At 41.7% G+C, this 20,303-nt stretch overlaps 1 protein-coding gene across 3 annotated transcripts in view; it reads right to left on the bottom strand.

Annotated features, from left to right (window-relative positions):
• haus8 (HAUS augmin like complex subunit 8) overlaps positions 1-20,303 on the bottom strand; it is a 151,738-nt gene that overhangs the window by 12,241 nt on the left and 119,194 nt on the right. For all 3 annotated transcript variants that reach the window (XM_060846617.1, XM_060846618.1, XM_060846616.1), the window contains exons 8-12: positions 19,843-19,876; positions 13,793-13,894; positions 13,265-13,323; positions 9,379-9,456; positions 7,301-7,459 (exon numbers count right to left, since the gene is read on the bottom strand). In XM_060846617.1, coding sequence (XP_060702600.1) covers positions 7,301-7,459; positions 9,379-9,456; positions 13,265-13,323; positions 13,793-13,894; positions 19,843-19,876 — 432 coding nt within the window. The remainder of the gene's footprint in view (positions 1-7,300; positions 7,460-9,378; positions 9,457-13,264; positions 13,324-13,792; positions 13,895-19,842; positions 19,877-20,303) is intronic.

The following is a 20,303-nucleotide window of genomic DNA, read 5'->3' as shown; positions in this document are numbered from 1 at the left end:
TAGGCAAAAAGTTATAATTGTGAAGAGGAAACAGGGACACCTTAAGGGATTTTGGATAGGCTAAGTGAGTGGACAACAAACATGGTAGATGAAATATAACATTAAAAAGTTCAACAATATTCACTCTGGAAGCAAAAATAGAAATCACTAGCACTTTCTTAAATGAAAGAGGAAGAAAGTGTTAAAATGTGCAAAGGGACTTAGGTGCCCCTGTTAATGAGTTACTGACAGTATACATGCAGATGCAGCAAGCAATTAAAGGCATCGAATGAATACATTGACTTTCATCACAAAAGGGTACGAGCATGCAAGTAAAACTGTCTTTGTAGAGTCTCGAGGCTGTACTTGGTGGATTGTGTGCAGATTTGATCTCCTAGCCTATGCAAAAGTGGACTTGCCTTAGGTAGTACCACAAGGGCTCACCAAACTAAATCTTCAGGTGGAGGGAATGTCACAGAATTACAGGATAGAAACATATAATCCCTCTGGTGCAGAAACAGGCAATTCCCCTGGGTACATAGTCTCAGAATAAAAGGGGCAAATCACTTCAAACTGAGATAATGTAAACATTTTAATCTCTACCATGGGCAAGAGTAGACTCAGGTCATTAGCCATATTCAAGGTCACGGTCAATAGATTTCTACACTTTAAAACATCTAAAGATATGGGGATTATTTAGGTAACTTTTGTTGAGGTAGATCAACCACAACCATTTTGTATAGTAGAGTAGGCATCAGGGGCTGAATGCAAAGCCTAAATGTTCTCTTGAAAGTTAAACAAATTCAAACAGTAAAATAAAGTTTAAAAAAGTGCTAAAAGTCACAACTTATCCCATTCAGAATCTTAAAATCAATAGATTTAAATAAAAAAGGACAAGACAGATGTTTCCACTCGCATTGTAAAATGCATGGTTCTCAAACCAAACTTTAGAAGGGGTCTCTGTAAATTAAACACCATTCCAGTAACACCAAAGCATGTACTATAATTGGTTAATTCAATTTATATCAGTACAGGTATTCAATAAATAGGTAAAATATTTCTTCTATTATGTGATGCTTAATGGATATACCTGGCAGCATAGCATCCTGAAAATTACAGTCCAATCCTTGCATGAATAAAACAAAATAACAAAATGTCAACTGAAGTACCACCATTGCAGTAGGCATATTTACAGTCATTTGTCAGCAATTTAAGTTGTTGGTATTGGTCATGGGCACAAATTAAATGTATTGCTTTGTTGAGTTTGAGTTATGAGGAGAGGCTGGGTAGGCTGAGATCCTTTTCCCTGGGGCACAGACGGCTGAGAGGTGACCTTACAGGTTAATAAAATAATGAAGAGCATGGATCGGGTGAATAGGCAAGCTGTTTTCTCCCAGGATAGGGAAGTCCAAAACAAGGAGGTCAGGTTTAAGGTGAGAGCGGAAAGATGTTTTTTTTTTAAAAACTGGACCTAGGGGCAACTTTGGGAGAATGTGAAATTAGCCATTCTGGCAGGAAGAATATAAAAGCAGGTTTTTTAAATGGTTGCATTGCTAGAACACAGGTGGGTCTGAATGTCCCAGTGTATGATTCACAAAGGTTAGTATGCAGTACAGAAAGTCTTTAGGAAAGATTATACAATTGTTTGTTTCTTTAGATTTAGTTGGTTTTTGTTTTTTTTTTAAGGAAAGCTTACTTTTAGAGGGATGGCAGTGCAGAGAGGGCAATGTTCCTCTTGCAACATGTATGAGGTGAGGGAAGCCATCAGCGTCCCTGCTGAGTACACTTGCAAGAAGTGCACCCATCTCCAGCTCCTTCAAACCAGTGTTAGGGAACTGGAGCTGGAGTTGGATGAACTGCAGATCATTCGGGAGGCAGAGGAGGTCATAGATCGGAGCTATAGGCAAGTAGTTACTCCGAAAGTTCAAGATAGATGGGTGACAGTGAGGGGGAGTGGGAGGAGGAAGCCAGTGCAGGGACCCCCTGCGGTCATTCCCCTCAGGAACAAGTATACCGTTTTGGATACTTGTGGGGGGGATGACTTACCAGGGGTAAGCAACGAGGTTCAGGCCTCTGGCACGGAGCCTGGCCCCGTTGCTCAGAAGGGTAGGGTGGAGAAAGGTAGAGCAATTGTTCTTGGGGACTCGATAGTGAGGGGTACAGACAGACGGTTTTGTGGGGGCGACAGGGACTCACGTTTGGTATGTTGCCTCCCAGGTGCAAGGGTACGTGATGTCGCTGATCGTGTTTTCCGGGTCCTTAAGGGGGAGGGGGAGCAGCCCCAGATCGTGGTCCACGTTGGCACCAACGATATAGGTAGGAAGAAGGGTGAGGATGTAAGGCAGGCTTTCAGGGAGCTAGGTTGGAAGCTCAGAGTTAGAACAAACAGAGTTGTAGTTTCTGGTTTGTTACCCGTGCCACGTGATAGAGAGTCGAGGAACAGGGAGAGAGAGCAGTTAAATGCGTGGCTACAGGGATGGTGCAGGAGGGAGGGATTCCGGTTTCTGGATAACTGGGGTCCTTTCTGGGGAAGGTGGGACCTCTATAAAAAGGATGGTCTACACTTGAACCTGAGGGGCACCAGTATCCTTGGGGGGAGGTTTGCTAGTGCTCTTTGGGAGGGTTTAAACTAACTCCGCGGGGGCATGGGAACCTATACTGTAGCTTTAGGGTACAGGACCTTGAGTGTAGGGAGGTTAGGAATAATGCAGCGATCTCTAAGGAGGGTGCCTGTAACCAGAAAGGTGGATTGAAGTGTGTATACTTCAATGCCAGAAGTATAAGGAATAAGGTAGGTGAACTTGCAGCGTGGGTTGGTACCTGGGACTTCGATGTTGTGGCCATTACAGAGACGTGGGTAGAACAGGGACAAGAATGGCTGTTGCACGTTCCAGGGTTCAAATGTTTTAGTAGGATCAGACATGGGGGTAAAAAAGGGGGAGGCGTGGCATTACTTGTCAAAGACAGTATCACAGCAGTGGAATGGACGATGGAAGAGGACTTGCCATCTGAGGTAGTTTGGGCTGAGGTTAGAAATAGGAAAGGTGAGGTCACCCTGTTAGGTGTTTTCTACAGGCCTCCTAATAGTCCTAGAGAAGTAGAGGATAATATTGCGAGGATGATTCAGGAAAAGAGTGAAGGTAGCAGGGTGGTTGTTATGGGGGACTTTAACTTCCCAGATATTGACTGGGAGAGCTATAGCTCGAGTTCATTAGATGGGTCGGTGTTTGTACAATGTGTGCAGGAGGGTTTCCTGACACAATATGTCGACAGGCCAACAAGAGGGGAGGCTATATTGGATTTGGTTCTAGGTAATGAACCAGGCCAGGTGTTAGACTTGGAGGTAGGTGAGCACTTCGGGGACAGTGACCACAACTCGGTGACTTTTACTTTAGTGATGGAGAGGGATAATCGTGTGCCGCAGGGCAAGAGCTATAGCTGGGGGCAGGGAAATTATGATGCAGTGAGGCATGACTTAGGATGTGTGGATTGGAAAAACAGGCTTCAAGAGAAGAACACTACTGAGATGTGGGGAGTGTTCAAGGAGCAGCTACTGCGTGTCCTCGATAGGTATGTACCAGTCAGGCATGGTGTAAAGGGCCTTGTGAGGCAGCCGTGGTTTAGTAAGGAATTGGAGTCCCTTGTGAAAGGGAAGAAGGCGGCATATGTAAAGATGAGGTGTGAAGGTTCAGTAGGGGCGATTGAGTGTTATAAGGTAGCCAGGAAGGAGCTAAAGAGGGAGCTAAGAGAAGCGAGAAGGGGACATGAAAAGTCTTTAGCTGGTAGGATTAGGGAAAACCCAAAGGCTTTCTATAGGTATGTCAAGAATAAAAGGATGACTAGGGTAGGTATCGGTCCAGTCAAGGATAGTAGTGGGAAGTTGTGTGTGGAGGCGGAGGAGATTGTAGAGACATTAAATCAGTACTTTTCATCAGTATTCACTCAGGAACAGGACACTGTTGCTGATGTGAATATGGAATCACAAATAATTAGAATGGATGCCCTGGAAATATGCAGGGAAGAGGTTTTGGGAATATTGGAAAGGATGAATATAGATAAGTCTCCTGGGCCTGATGGCATTTACCCCAGGATCCTATGGGAAGCTAGGGAGGAGATAGCAGAGCCATTGGCCTGGATTTTTATGTCGTCGTTGTCAACAGGAATAGTACCAGAGGACTGGAGGATAGCGAATGTGGTCCCATTGTTCAAGAAAGGGAGTAGGGATAGCCCTAGCAACTATAGGCCAGTGAGTCTGACTTCAGTGGTGGGCAAAGTCTTAGAGAGAATGGTAAGGGATAAGATTTATGAACATCTGGGTAGGAATAACGTGATCAGGGATAGCCAGCATGGTTTTGTGAAGGGCAGGTCGTGCCTCACAAACCTTATTGAGTTCTTTGAGAAGGTGACCAAGGAAGTGGATGAGGGTAAAGCAGTAGATGTTGTGTATATGGATTTTAGTAAGGCGTTCGATAAGGTTCCCCATGGTAGGCTAATGCTAAAACTTCGGAGGTATGGCATTGAGGGTACATTAGAGGTTTGGATTAGGAATTGGCTGGCTGGAAGGAGACAGAGGGTAGTAGTTGATGGATTATGTTCATCTTGGAGCGCAGTTACTAGCGGTGTACCACAAGGATCTGTTTTGGGACCATTGCTTTTTGTTATCTTTATAAATGATCTAGAGGAAGGACTTGAAAGCTGGGTAAGCAAGTTTGCGGATGACACAAAAGTCAGTGGAGTTGTGGATAGTGAGGAAGGAAGTGGTAGGTTACAGCGGGATATAGATAAGTTGCAGAGCTGGGCGGAAATGTGGCAAATGGAATTCAATGTAGCTAAGTGCGAAGTCGTTCACTTTGGTAGGAATAACAAGATGATGGATTACTGGGCTAATGGTAGGCTACTTGGTAGTGTGGATGAGCAGAGGGATCTTGGTGTTCATGTACACAGATCTCTGAAAGTTGCCACCCAGGTAAATAGTGCTGTGAGGAAGGCATATGGTGTACTGGGCTTTATTGGCAGAGGAATTGAGTTCCGGAGTCCTGAGGTCATGTTGCAGTTGTATAAGACTCTGGTGCGGCCTCATCTGGAGTATTGTGTGCAGTTTTGGTCGCCATACTATAGGAAGGATGTGGAAGCTTTAGAACGAGTGCAGAGGAGGTTTACCAGGATGTTGCCTGGAATGGTAGGAAAATCTTATGAGGAAAGGCTGAGGCACTTGGGGCTGTTCTCATTGGAGAAGAGAAGGTTTAGGGGAGATCTGATAGAAGTGTATAAGATGATTAGGGGTTTAGATAGGGTAGATACTAAGAACCTTTTACCGCTAATGGAGTCAGGTGTTACTAGGGGACATAGCTTTAAATTAAGGGGTGGTAGGTATAGGACAGATGTTAGGGGTAGATTCTTCACACAGCGGGTTGTGAGTTCATGGAATGCCCTGCCCGTATCAGTGGTGAACTCTCCTTCTTTATGGTCATTTAAGCGGGCATTGGATAGGCATTTGGAAGTTATTGGGCTAGTATAGGTTAGGTAGGATTCGGTCGGCGCAACATCGAGGGCCGAAGGGCCTGTACTGCGCTGTATCCTTCTATGTTCTATGTAATACTATTGATTATTTGTGAGGGCATTAAACACTAAAGTAATGAGGTATGCTTCAGCCAGTCAGGGCATTGGTGTGATCTCATCTGGAGTACTGTACATTATTTAAAAGATGTAAATTCATTGGAAGCAGTTCAGATCAATACTTGGAATGGGTGTGTTGTCTTATAAAGGAGAGGATGGACAGACTATAGTTTATTCACTGAAGTTGAGATAAGACTTGATTGAAACAGCGGTAGATAGATTCCTGATGAGCAAAGGGATGATAAATCATCAGGGGTAGGTGGGAATGTGGAGCAGTCAGATCATCCAAGATCTTATTGATGGGCAGAGAAAGCCTGAAGGGCTGACTAATTTGAATTCTCTTTTGCGAACTCTTCCATTCAGAATGCTTTTTTTGTTGCCATGTCGACTCTATGAAGAGAGCACTCCTACAACAGTCTAGGACCACTGCAGTCAATTGCTTCTTCAGCCAGCATCCTTCACCACTGCATCTTGAATTAGAAATCATAGAATCTTTACACCATGGAACAAAGCCATTCAGCCCATCAAGTCTGCACCAACCCTCAAAAGAGCATCCTACCCAAGACCCAGCTTCCCCATCCCAATCCCTGTAGCCCTGCATTTACCATGACTAATCCACCTAGCCTGCACATTCCTGGATACTGTGGGACTGTTTTAGCACAACCAATCCATCTAACCTGAAGCAATCAGCAGAAACCTACACAAACACAGGGAGAACATGCAAACTCCACTCAGACAGACAGTCAACCAAAGCTGAAATGTAACAGGTCCCTGGTGCTGAGAGGCAGCCGCAGTAACCACTGAGTCACCCAACTAAAGTGTGGTGTTTTTGCAAATGAATTCCTCTTCTCTCTTCACTTCTTCCCTCCCAAAACAACCTTAGTGTTTCTGAAGTTCAGTTTCGTGCTAAAATGTTTCCTTGTTTTTCTGTCCTTGTCATACAACAAATGCAAAGATGTTCAAAGAAGCATTGAGAACAGTCATGCAAGCATTTGCTAAGTATCCTCTTAAACTTTTCTAATTGATCTGTTTAGAGAGATGCTATTACACACATTCTGGAGCAGGTGGGAATTAAACACAGGCCTCCTGGCTCAGAAGTAGGGACACTACTGCTACACCACAAGAGCCCCCATCTAAACATTCTACTGGTTTTTGTGTATCACATTCACCTGACCCCACTTTCACATCTTGACCCAAAAACCATTGTATAGGTCAACAGAATCCAAGCCTTAAAAGTGCTAATTCTGTCTTGTCAACAGTCAGTATAGACTCGATCCATTTCCCAACAGGAAAGAATGCTTATAGCCTAGGTTGGAACAGACTGAATACTACTGAACAGGTGGAACTTTATCTCATCCTGTTTCCCTCAATCTTCAATATAAACAGCATGCAACTTTGGCTACAGCATAATACAGTTTGCAAATCTGCCAACAAGTTATGATTGTCCACTCCTTTCTAGGTAAGCATGAAGAGAGATAACATCAGGCCCATTTGACTGAAACATTATGGGGAAAGGGGAAAACAAGTAATCAAATGAAATAGCAGACATAATTGTCCCTGAACAAAGTAATTTCAGATAAACATCATTCCTTAAACTGCACAATGGCCTAAAGCAGTTGTGCAACCAAAAGCATCTCTCGAAGGATAAAATGCAATAATCTCCCCCTCCCTTTTTTAATGTTAATGCAAGTTAATGCTAACTCACCTGTTGTTCTACCACCCCATCCAGTACTTTGTTCTTCTCCAGCAAAATGAGATTCTGTTTCTGTTGAAATATTTCTTTCCGTAAATGCTGGTTTTCCTCTTCAATCTGAAGCAAGCACTCTTCTGCCCTTTCTTGGTATTTTGCCAGGTTATTTTCCCTCTACGAATGGGAGTAAAATTGAAGTGTGAAACAGGGCTCCTGACTTCAAACCTTTGCTACAATTAATACTTTCAAAATCATTTTGAATCTGATCAGAAAACTGAGAAAACAAAATGCTAATTTGGAAGGAAGGTATATTTTCCATTTCAGAAACAAATCCAAGCACAGGCAGAGATCTAGCCCCAAAGTTCGTCTTGAGTTAGTCTATCTGCTTCAGAATACAACCCATCTAACTGAAACCAAATTTCTCAATCAAATCAATCAGGTGAACACTAGGTGAGGAAATGGTCAAGGACAAATTATGCATGCCATGGAATGAAAGAATAGCATGCACATTGACTGTCTAAAACTCGATGTCCTCACTGTTAATATCCAGGCCACAGGTATGATTCCAACTTGTGCGACTGTAAAATGTTGGTGTTAACTGGGAGTGAACAGGGATGACAAGGACAGAAAAACAAGGAAACATTTTAGCAAGAAACTGAACTTCAGAAATACTAAGGTTGGACAGCATCTGAGAAGCGAGAAAACACGGTTAACTTGCTTCAGGACTGAACTATAAAGATGTTCAAATGAATAGTTCACAAGAGCAGAACACCATAAAAATGGGTACAAAGGGGAAAGAATTATGAGCCTGTGATTTGGAGGAGGACCAAAGATGATTTAATAGTGCAAGTGTTTGATTTGTTGCTTGTCAACATCTTTGGTAATGGTGTCAAGGTTTGACTTGAAAATAGTGTTCTATAGTCAGGGGGAGGTTGACTGGAAAAATTGCCAAGGTTGATCATGCCTGCCTTTTGCAATGGAAATATCGAGCAATGCAAGAAGCCAGAGGGGTCCAAATAAACTAGACAGACATTCTAAAACTAGGAGAAAGTGAGGACTGCAGATGCTGGAGATCGGAGTCAAAGAGCGAGGTGCTGGAAAAGCACAGCAGATCAGGCAGCTTCCAAGAAGCAGGAGGATCAACGTTTCAGGCATAAGCCCTTCATCAGGAAACATTCTAAAATGGCAGGAAAACAAATTCACAATTTTGAGATCAGGGACTTCAGTTACATGGACATATTGGAAAAGCTGGCTGTTTCCTTTTAAAGAACAGATTAAAAGAAAAATTGGGAGAGGTCTTCCAAATCAGGAGTTGACCAGACAGATAAGATCAGGCAGTCATTTAAAGTAGTTGACAAAAAGAGGTAAGTGACAGGAGGACAAAGTTGTTTTTTTAAAATAAGAGGGAAGCATCCAGGCTAAAAAATAGAGTGAGCATGAAGGTGGCAAGGAAGTGAGAGCATGGCATCGTTTAGAGTTCTAAAGGAGAAAGGACACAAAGCTTCTGAGGCCTTCAGGGCTATGAAACATAAAGATGTAAGAGTGATATGAATGTGATTTAGGAGTTAGACTAGACTACTCAGCCATCATATCTGCTGCACTATTCAATAAAATCACAGTCGATCCAGCTCAGCTCTTGCTTATTCTTAGTAACCTTAAAGTCGCTTGCTGGTCACTCCACTTAAAAATATTCAACGATTCTACCTCCATTGCCCTCCAAAGACAGATTACTCTCAGAAATAAAAAAAATCCCATCAGCGTAGTATTAAATGGAAGACCTCTTAATTTTTAAACCATGCCCCAGAGAATCGTTTCCACAAAAAGCAGTTGAAGATTTCAGTTTCTTGTCACATGAAAGAAAGAATAAAGACTTCTGTCTAAAAGACGAGATGAAGTGAACGATGAGGTAGAACTGAAAGGTCAAGAAGTAAATTGGTTAGTTGCGCAAAAGAAATCAACAGCATGTATGAGAAAGAAAGTTTGGCTTATATTAGAACAAATTTTCTCAGAGCATCATAGTTAAGTACCTCTTCTACTTTCTATTGGGACATAACCTTGAAAAACAAAACATTGGAACAATCACATCCTCTTACCTTGGAAGCCAGGTAGGAGTAAAGCAATGCATCAAAATTATGCACTTCAGCTGCATCATCTTCAGTCAGTGTTGGAGACTACACAAAAGAAATGAATTCCTTTTTAAAAAATTGTAAATATTGTGTCTGGAGAAGTCAACGTAAAGCAAACACTCAGGACCAAAGCACTTAAGTCCTTTGTCCTTCTGAAAACTTCTATATTTTAAATCATTGTATCAATGATAACCATGTTTTAAGTTGTTATGGTGCACTGATCATTATCCCTGAATCAACATCACTGAAATAAATATCATGTCAGTATAATATTGCTGTAAAACACTGATAGTTGTGAAATGTGCAACGTAAATCCAAACTTTTCTTTCCATAGAAATGTTCCATAGGTCATCTAGTCCCCTCTAATGAAAAAGCAAACCTCCCAATTTGGGAAAAGTTCTTGAAAGAACAACAAGAAAGACTACAACAATTATATTGACTGTAATGTAGTAATAAAAATGTGTAAACCAAGCTATTGTGATATTAAATGGTATAGCCAGTACTGTTTCATTGAAAAATAGATTTAATAATGATACTAAAGCCTGGATTTTAATTAAAAATGCTAAATGGTTAGTTCCATATATTTCTTCCCAATTTCATAATTGACCTCAATTCTGATTTTGACAATACTGAGGATATAAACTGAAGAGGATTACAATTTGGTTAGAATCAAAAGCTTACATAAGCTCCTCAGTTTCATGCCTAGTTTCAAAGTTGATGAAAGTAATGCAGTGGATGTGGTGTATATCAGTTTCCAAAAAGCATCTAATAAGTGAGAAATAAACAACTTGCCAATAAACTTAAAGCTCATGGAATAAAAGAGGCGATGGTAGCACAGATACAAGGATGGCAGAGTGAAAGGCAATTATAGGGTAGGAGTGAACTGTTGTTTTTGGGACTCCAAAAGACATACAGAACAACCTGTTAGTGTAAAAAGTGAGGTCTGCAGATGCTGGTGATCAGAGCCGAAAATGTGTTGCTGGTTAAAGCGCAGTAGGTCAGGCAGCATCCAAGGAACAGGAAATTCGATGTTTCGGGCAAAAGCCCTTCATCAGGAATGAGAAAAGTGTGTCAAGCAGGCTAAGATAAAAGGTAGGGAGGAGGGACTTGGGGGAGGGGCGATGGAGATGTGATAGGTGGAAGGAGGTCAAGGTGAGGGTGATAGGCTAGAGTGGGGTGGGGGCGGAGAGGTCAGGAAGAAAATTGCAGGTTAGGGGGACGGTGCAGAGTTCGAGGGAATCGACTGAGACAAGATGGGGGGAGGGGAAATGAGGAAACTGGAGAAATCTGAGTTCATCCCTTGTGGTTGGAGGGTTCCCAGGCGGAAGAGGAAGCGCTCTTCTTCCAACCATCGTGTTGTTATGTTCTGGCGATGGAGGAGTCCAAGGACTTGCATGTCCTTGGTGGAGTGGGAGGGAAGAGTTAAAGTGTTGAGCCACGGGGTGGTTGGGTTGGTTGGTCCGGGCGTCCCAGAGGTGTTCCCTGAAGCGTTCCGCAAGTAGGCGGCCTGTCTCCCCAATATAGGGGAGGCCACATCGGGTGCAGCGGATGCAATAGATGATGTGTGTGGAGGTGCAGGTGAATTTGTGGCGGATATGGAAGGATCCCTTGGGGCCTTGGAGAGAGGTAAGGGAGGAGGTGTGGGCATAAGTTTTGCATTTCCTGCGGTTGCAGGGGAAGGTGCCTGACCTCTCCGCCCCCACCCCACTCCGGCCTATCACCCTCACCTTGACCTCCTTCCACCTATCACATCTCCATCGCCCCTCCCCCAAGTCCCTCCTCCCTACTTTTTTACTTTTTAATCTTAGCCTGCTGGACACATTTTCCTCATTCCTGATGAAGGGCTTTTGACCAAAACGTCGAATTTCCTGTTCCTTGGATGCTGCCTGACCTGCTGCGCTTTAACCAGCAACACATTTTCAGCTCAGAACAACCTATTATCCAAACATCAATTATCCAAACAAAATCAAGGTCCTCTAAAAACGTTACACTCTACAATCAAACCAGTTATCCGAACAAGTACTCCCCGCCCATCTTGTTCAGATAATCAAGGTTATTCTGTATTGGGATAAGTGTTAGGATCACTGCGGTTCTGGATATATACTAATGGCCTACACTTGGGTGTGCAGGGGACAACTTCAGCAATTTTTGGATGACAAAGAACTTTAAAATACTATAAACTTGAGGGGGAAATCAGATAGCGTCGAAAAGAACATACAGGGTTGTAAAATGGATGGATAAGTGAAAAATGAAATTTATTGCAAGGAAGATGAAGTGATTCATTTTTGAAATAATAGCAGGTGACAAATGTGGAAACAATGGGACAGTTTCTTGTCATGGCCACACTAGGCATATCTGCAGAGTGCTTGGTCAACTACAAATGTATACAGCTAGTCTTTAGTTTTTTGAACATTTAGAAATAAAAAAAAGCAAAGCTTTAGTCTCATCCAGTTGTTCATAAAATATACTAAAGAACTAACCTTTATTTTGTTAAGTGACAAAAAGTATCTAAAGTACAGATACAAAGATTAAAACATATGGGACAAGAGATATTTGTAAAGATGAAAGTCTGATCAGCCATCATTGTTGCAGGCCTGTTACAAATTTGAAGATTCACTTTCTGGAGGTGAACAGCTAGAAAGCATGAAGTTAGATTCATAGCTGCAATGGTTATGTGGTTGACAGTGCAAGGTTTCTCCCAGAGGCGGACTGAGCAGTGCAGATCTAGGTGGAAAAGGGAGAGCAGAGAGAAAGGGGAGACGATTCAGTTTTATAAATGGGGCATAAAAGTAAGGAAATAGTTGTGAATATTTATGAAATATTGGTTTGGACTAATTTTAGTAAAAATGTGAAGGAATTGGAGAGCATGCAAAATTTATAAAGAATGGTTTGAGAGATCAGGGACTTCAGTTACATGGACATATTGGAAAAGCTGGCTATGTTTCTCTTAAAGAACAGATTAAGAGAAAAATTGGGAGAGGTCTTCCAAAAGCAGGAGTTGACCAGACAGATAAGATCAGGCAGCCATTTAAAGTAGTTGACAAAAAGAGGCAACAGTGACAAGAGGACAAAGTTTTTTTTTTAAACAAAAGTGCTGGATTCCAGAAACTGGAATTCAATATCTAAGATTGTGGAGGGAAAAAAAAATCAAAGGGAATTGGACAATTATACAAAAGAGACAACCTCTACAGGGCTATGGGATAAAAGTCAGGGGAATTAAATTAGTTAATTGCTCTTGCAGTGAGCAGGCACAGAAACAAGCCTGAATAACCTCTTTCTGCACTGTAATCATTTTGTGATCCGAGCCAAGGTTTTGAAAAATAAAGCAATTTAGAACTTGTCAGCTCACTTTGCAACGATGAGTCCTTAAATGTTACATTTCTAACTACATCTCCAAAGTATAATAATATTACATCTACATTATCTTACATCCATCAACATATATCTACATAATCCATTTAAATGTAACAAAAATGTCCCACGGCACTGAAGAAGAACAATAAGAATGAGCCACAATAGGTGTCAGGTACATAAAGAGACATCAGACCCAGCCAACAGAACTCTAGTAAAGCATAATGAAAGCATAACTTATTGTGAAAAGCACTGTAATTTATAGCTCTCAACCCAAGTTACAGCTAGAGACAACTTAGTTCTTTAAAGTAATAAAGGCTACAGCTTCAACATGAAAACTGATAGTACTGGGAACAACATAGGAAAAGAAACAAAGAGAACATAGAAACAGCAACACTGAAATATATTTTGATGCAAGTGTACTGACAATATGTTGATATCAATAACATAAATAAGCCTAATTACAGGGTTGTTATGAAATAAAAAGTGGAGAGATTCTTACCAAAACTGCTTCGAGAACAGAATTAGTACATTCTGGTATTTCAATTGCAGAAAATTCAGCTGAAATCAGAAATGGACAATAATTCTGAATACTTTTATTTTCACAAACATGAATTATAGATAAAGCTACATCAATATTTTATGAGAGATGCCGCTGCACAGACGCAGACGAGCAAGCCTCAAACAGTAGGTGCCATTAAGTAAAAACACCTCGAATACTATACTAGAAACTCTTGCTTTCCTGTGTTTATTAGGCCATTTAACTTTGACATGAATAAAATAACAAGCTGCTTCATAGAAATTTTATGGAACAGAATCAACCACTATCATGTCTGCACCAACTGATAAGTGAATCAGCATAATCCCAAAGTTGGTGATTTTCAAAAAGTTAAAGCAAAATTTTACTCATCTTAAAGTGTATTTGAACATTGAGATTTTTGCTAACTGGCATTTCACAAAAATGCTTCAAGGGAAAAGTAAGGCACCTGAAAGGAATGAATTCCACTATGTACACAAGGGAAAAACTTACGTTTCATGGCTGACAAATCCCAGTTCAGAGATGGCATAAATGCGCTTTCTTCAAGTCCTGTAGAGTGAAGGTCCACACATTTTTTCTTCATGCTTAATCCTGCTGATATAAGAACAGATCAATCTACATCACTGCATGACATTAGGCACAGCACATCATCCAAAGCCCTAGTTGCTGTTTAGTTATAGATAGCAAGTGGAAATTGTCTGGCAAATATTGGGCAAAGTTATGATGTCCACAGAGACCATTTAACATTTGAAAGGAAAATTTAAAGTTCCAGTTATTAGATTAGATTACTTACAGTGTGGAAACAGGCCCTTCGGCCCAACAAGTCCACACCAACCCACCGAAGCTCAACCCACCCATTCCCCTACATTTACCCCTTTACCTAACACTACGGGCAATTGAGCATGACCAATTCACCCGACCTGCACATCTTTGTGACTGTGGGAGGAAACCGGAGCACCTGGAGGAAACTCACGCAGACACGGGGAGCATGTGCAAACTCCACACAGTCAGTCGCCTGAGTCGGGAATTGAACTCATGTCTCTGGCGCTGTGAGGCAGCAGTGCTAATCACTGTGCCACGGTGCCGCCCAAAAACATCAACATTTCATCAGGCTTTTAAAAAAAAATCTGCAAACGACTAAGGCAAATCACGGTTAAACATTTTCTTTTCAGAGGCAACTTATACATTGAAGCAATCATAAAATTTTCACTTTCTACTTTAACAACCAAAGCCCCTGTTTTGTTACATTACTTGGACTAAGTAGATATTCACTTCTCCAAGAACCAAACCAAAATGAATTTGGCACTCAAGGATTTTATTTTTCCTTTTCCCCTTCTCAATACTAGCTTCCAAACGGAGGGTTCTTCTACCTCTATCTACAGCTAGCCAATCCCCTTCACTGCTTGCTTTAACTCCTCTTGACTCTGAATTTTAAGCTGGACCCTAGCTGTGGCCAAAATGAATGATGGTCAGTATTTTCTCTATTTAGGGTGCAGACTTGGAGAAAATGAGGACTGCAGATTCTGGAGAGTCAAAATCAGAAAGTGATGAAGAAGAACTTATCCCCAAAATGTCAACTCTCCCGCTCCTCGATCTGCCTGACCTGCTGTGCTTTTCCAGCACCATTCTTTGACGAGGGGTGTAGGCTGAGCCGACATCTATCTTTTTGGACACCAACTCTTTGTTGGTTACAGATCACCCAAAGCCAAAACTGCAACTATCCTTCTCTATACATCTGTAGGAAAATCTATAATCTGTTCTCAAAATAGCACCAATCATGGTGGCAAAAGACACATTAGAGTCAGAGATGTACAACATGGAAACAGAAAGGGTCCAACCCATCCAAGCCAACCAGATATCCTAACCCAATCTAGTCCCACCTGCCAGCACCCGGACCATATCCTTCCAAACCCTTCCTATTCATATACCCATCCAAATGCCTTTTAAATGTTGCAATTGTACCAGCTTCCACCACATCCTCTGGCAGCTCATTCCATACATGTACCATCCTTTGCGTGAAAACGTTGCACCTTAGGTCTCTTTTATATCTTTCCCCTCTCACCCTAAACCTATGCCCTCTAGTTCTGCACTCCCCAAGCCCAAGGAAAAGACTTTGCCTATTTACCCTATCCATGCCCCTCATAATTTTGTAAACCTCGATAAAGGTCACACCTCAGCCTCCGACGCTCCAGAGAAAACAGCCCCAGCCTGTTTAGCCTCTCCCTATAGCTCAAATCGTCCAACCCTGGCAACATCTTTGTAAATCTTTTCTGAACCCTTTCAAGTTTCACAACATCTTTCTGATAGGAAGGAGACCAGAATTGCACGCAACACTCCAACAGTGGCCTAACCAATGTCCTGTACAGCCGCAACATGACCTCTCAACTCCTGTACTCAATACTCTGATCAAGAAGAGAAAGCATACCAAACGGCTTCTTCACTATCCTATCTACCTGCGACTCCACTTTCAAGGAGCTATGAACCTACACTCCAAGGTTTCTTTGTTCAGCAGCACTCCCTAGGACCTTACCATGAAGTGTATACGTTCTGCTAAGATTTGTTTTCCCGAAATGCATACCTCGCATTTATCTGAATTAAAGTCCATCTGACACCTCTCAGCCCATTGGCCCATCTGGTCCAGATCCTGTTGTAATCTGAGGTAAGCCCCTTCGCTATCCATTACACCTCCAATTTTGGTGCCATCTGCAAACTTACTAACTGTACCTCTTATGCTCGCACCCAAATCATTTCTGTAAATGACAAAAAGTAGAAAACCCAGCACCGATCCTTGTGGCACTCCACTAGTCACAGGTCTCCAGTCTGAAAAACAACCCTCCACCACCACCCTCTGTCTTCTACCTTTGAGCCAGTTCTGTATCCAAATGGCTAGTTCTCCCTTTATTCCATGAGATCTAACCTTGCTAATCAGTCTCCCATGAGGAACCTTATCAAACGCCTTACTGAAGTCCATATAGATCACATCTACGGCTCTGCCCTCAATCTTCTTTGTTACTTCTTCAAAAAACTCAATCAAGTTCGTGAGACATGATTTCCCACGCACAAAGCCATATTGACTAATCCCTAATCAGTCCTTGCCTTTCCAAATACATATACATCCTGTCCCTCAGGATTCCCTCCAACAACTTGCCCACCACCGAGGTCAGGCTCACCGGTCTATAGTTCACTGGCTTGTCCTTACCACCCTTCTTAAACAGTGGCACCATATTAGCCAACCTTCAGTTTTTCAGCACCTCACCTGTGACGATCGATGATACAAATATCTCAGCAACAGGCCCAGCAATCACTTCTCTAGCTTCCCACAGAATTCTCAGGTACATCTGATCAAGTGCTGGGGATTTATCCACCTTTACCCATTTCAAGACATCCAGCACTTCCTGCTCTGTAATCTGGACATTTTGCAAGATGTCACTATCTATTTCCCTACAGTCTATATCTTCCATATCCTTTTCCACAGTAAATACGGATGCAAAATACTCACTTAGTATCTCCCCCATTTTCTGTGGCTCCACACAAAGGCTACCTTGCTGATCTTTGAGGGGCTGAAAATGTGTTGCTGGAAAAGCGCAGCAGGTCAGGCAGCATCCAAAGAGCAGGAGAATTGACGTTTCGGGCATGAGCCCTTCTTCAGGATTTTTGAGGGGCCCTATTCTCTCCCTAGTTACCCTTTTGTCCTTAATGTATTTGTAAAAATCCTTCGGATTCTCCTTAATTCTATTTGCCAACGCTATCTCATGTCCCCTTTTTGCCCTCCTGATTTCCCTCAAATATTGTCCTACTTCCTTTATACTCTAAGAATTCACTCGATCTATCCTGTCTATACCTTACATATGCTTCCTTCTTTTTCTTAACAAAACCCTCAATTTCTTTTGTCATCCAGCATTCCTTATATCTACCAGCCTTTCCTTTCACCCTGACAGGAATATACTTATTTTGGATTTTCGTTATCTCATTTCTGAAGGCTTCCCATTTTCCAGCCGTACCTTTACCTGCGAACATCTGTCCCCAATCAGCTTTCGAAAGTTCTTGCCTAATACCGTCAAAATTGGCCTTTCTCCAATTTAGAACTCCAACTTTTAGATCTGGTCTATCCTTTTCCATCACTATTTTAAATCTAATAGAATTATGGTCGCTGGCCCCAAAGACACCTCAGTCTCTTGCCCTGCCTTATTTCCCAAGAGTAGGTCAAGTTTTGCACCTCCTCTAGTGGGTACATCCACATACTGAATCAGAAAATTGTCTTGTACGCACTTAATAAATTCCTTTCCATCTAAACCTTTAACACTATGGCAGTCCCAGTCTATGTTTGGAAAGTTAAAATCCCCTACCATAACTACCCTATTATTCTTACAGATAGCTGAGGTCTCCTTACAAGTTTGTTTCTCAATTTCCCTCTGACTCTTAGGGGGTCTATAGTACAATTCCAATAAGGTGATCATCCCTTTCTTATTTCTCAGTTCCACCCAAATAACTTCCTTGGATGTATTTCCAGGAATATCCTCCCTCAGCATAGCTGTAATGCTATCCCTTATCAAAAATGTCACTCCCCCTTCTCTCTTGCCTCCCTTTCTATCCTTCCTGTAGCATTTGTATCCTGGAACATTAAGCTGCCAGCACTGCCCATCCCTGAGCCATGTTTCTGTAATTGCTATGATATCCCTCTCCCATGTTCCTAACCATGCGCTGAGTTCATCTGCCTTCCCTGTTAGGCCCCTTGCATTGAAATAAAAGCAATTTAATTTATTAGTCCTACCTCGTCTCTGTCTGCCCTGACTGTTTGACTTGCTTCTGTTCTCAACTGTACCGATCTCAGATTGATCTCTTTCCTCACTGGGTCCCACCCCCACTTTACAAGTTTAAATCCTCCCGCCTGCCAGTATATTAGTCCCCTTCCAATTTAGGTGCAATCCGTCCTTCTTGTACAGGTCACTTCTACCCCAAAACAGATTCCAATGATCCAAAAATGTGAATCCTTCTCCCATACACCAGCTCCTCAGCCATGCATTCATCTGTTCTATCCTCCTATTCCTGCCCTCACTAGCTCATAGCACTGGGAGTAATCCAGATATTACTACTCTCGAGGACCTCCTTTTTAAATTTCTGCCTCCCTTCAGAATCTCATCCTTTTCCCTACCTAGGTCATTGTCTACATTGGAACCAATGACCTTCTGCTGACCCCTCTCCCCCATGAGAACCTTCTGCACCTTCCATGAGACATCCTTGATCCTGGCACTAGGAAAGCAACACACTATTCTGCTTTTTCACTGCTGGCCACAGAAATGTCTATCTGTACCTTGGATTACAGAATCTCCTTACACAATTGATCTCTTGGAAGCAGACGTACCCCTCATTGCATTAGAGTCAGTCTCAATATCAGAAACTTGGCTGTTCATGCTACATTTCCCTGAGAATCCATCACCCCCTACATTTTCCAAAATAGCATACCTGTTTGAAATGGATACATCCACAAAAGACTCCTGCACTAGGTGCCTACCTTTCTTAGGTTAACCCTAAGCTACTGTATCTGAGACTTTTCCCCACTTCCATAACTGCCATCCATCACATACTGTTACAAATTCCTCATTGCTTCTAACTGTCTCTCCATCCGCTCCATTCAATCTGATAAGATTCGCATCCAACAGCATTTATGGCAGACATAATCCGCAGTTACCCTTAAACTCTCTTTAAAACTCCCACATCTGACAAGTAGTACATATCACTGTACTAAAGGCCATTTTTGCTCCTTCACAATCTACAGACCTGGAAAATAACACCATCTTATTCCTCTTCAAAACGCTGCTCAGCCTAAATTAATAGTTATAGTTTATATTTTAAGTTAAATCAAGAGACAAATCTCCAAAAACATAATCAAGAAAGAACCCACTCTACTCACGACTGCAGCCTTTCTATTGGACACACTTAAAAACAACGATTAACTTATCTGATTCTGTACTGTGAACTTTGCCCATCCTGTATCCAAATAGAAATATTATTATCAGCTGTCTAATTATCACTATTTTCACTTTGGGAAAGAAATTATAATTTCCAGCACAAATATTTATAATCTGATACTAATACCTTTTCTCAAATATTTATGACCAGATATCAATTCTTTTGTAGGTTTTAGGATACTTAATGTCTCAATTGTGGACCTAGGATCAGCTGTCATTAATGTTAACCTAGAATAATAACACCTTATGTCTCCTTTTTAAAATTGAACAATTAAACCTATCTAGGTTTATTGTCACAGTACAGTATAGGTTACATTATTTCTGACATTTAATCTACATTTAACGATATGTCCCACATGACATCTTTTACAACAAAATACATAGTTTTAAAAGGAAAAGTTCTCAAGAGTGAACATATCCCAAACTGAAAATCAGACTAAGATTTTAAATTTAATTTGAAACTTAATCGTAACAAACAGGCCAGGAAAATCTGGTTCCAAACAGGATCAAACCAAAGAACATTTCGTCGGCTGAATGTTTGAAATTACAGACCCATTGATTACAGCCACTTACATTTTAAGACAGATTCTGAACTTTTCTCAGGACCCTATTAAAAAAAAAGTTTAGGTTAGCTTAAAGTTTACGTGAAACAGTTGTTCAGCCCATTTGCCAATACATATTAATTAGATAGCTGTAAATGTTAGATTAAATTTTAACTTCTGTTTCTGTAGCCACCATTCTCTCACATATTTTCACTTATTGTTGTGACAAAGGTCTCATCCATAACTGTTAAGGCAGCGCCTGACAAATTTGGTGCATAAGCTGTAGGTTGGGCTAGGGAATGACCATTGCTTCAAGCGAACTGTGCCTGCAACACGGAGTACCCAATAAGGAGACCCTCCCCCAATCTCCCCACCTGCAACCCTCCAGGTTTTATGATGGTTTCCCCATGCAATGCCAGGTCATCCAGAAACAAGCCAAATATCAACAGAGGTAGGCAGCAGTGCTTCACCGGCCACCTGGTTTGTGGGTGA

The sequence above is a fragment of the Hemiscyllium ocellatum genome, chromosome 28 (assembly GCF_020745735.1).
Source record: "Hemiscyllium ocellatum isolate sHemOce1 chromosome 28, sHemOce1.pat.X.cur, whole genome shotgun sequence".
Taxonomy (NCBI): Eukaryota; Metazoa; Chordata; class Chondrichthyes; order Orectolobiformes; family Hemiscylliidae; genus Hemiscyllium; species Hemiscyllium ocellatum.
The sequence above is the reverse complement of the archived record's forward strand: the minus strand, read 5'-3'. Positions and strand labels throughout refer to the sequence as shown.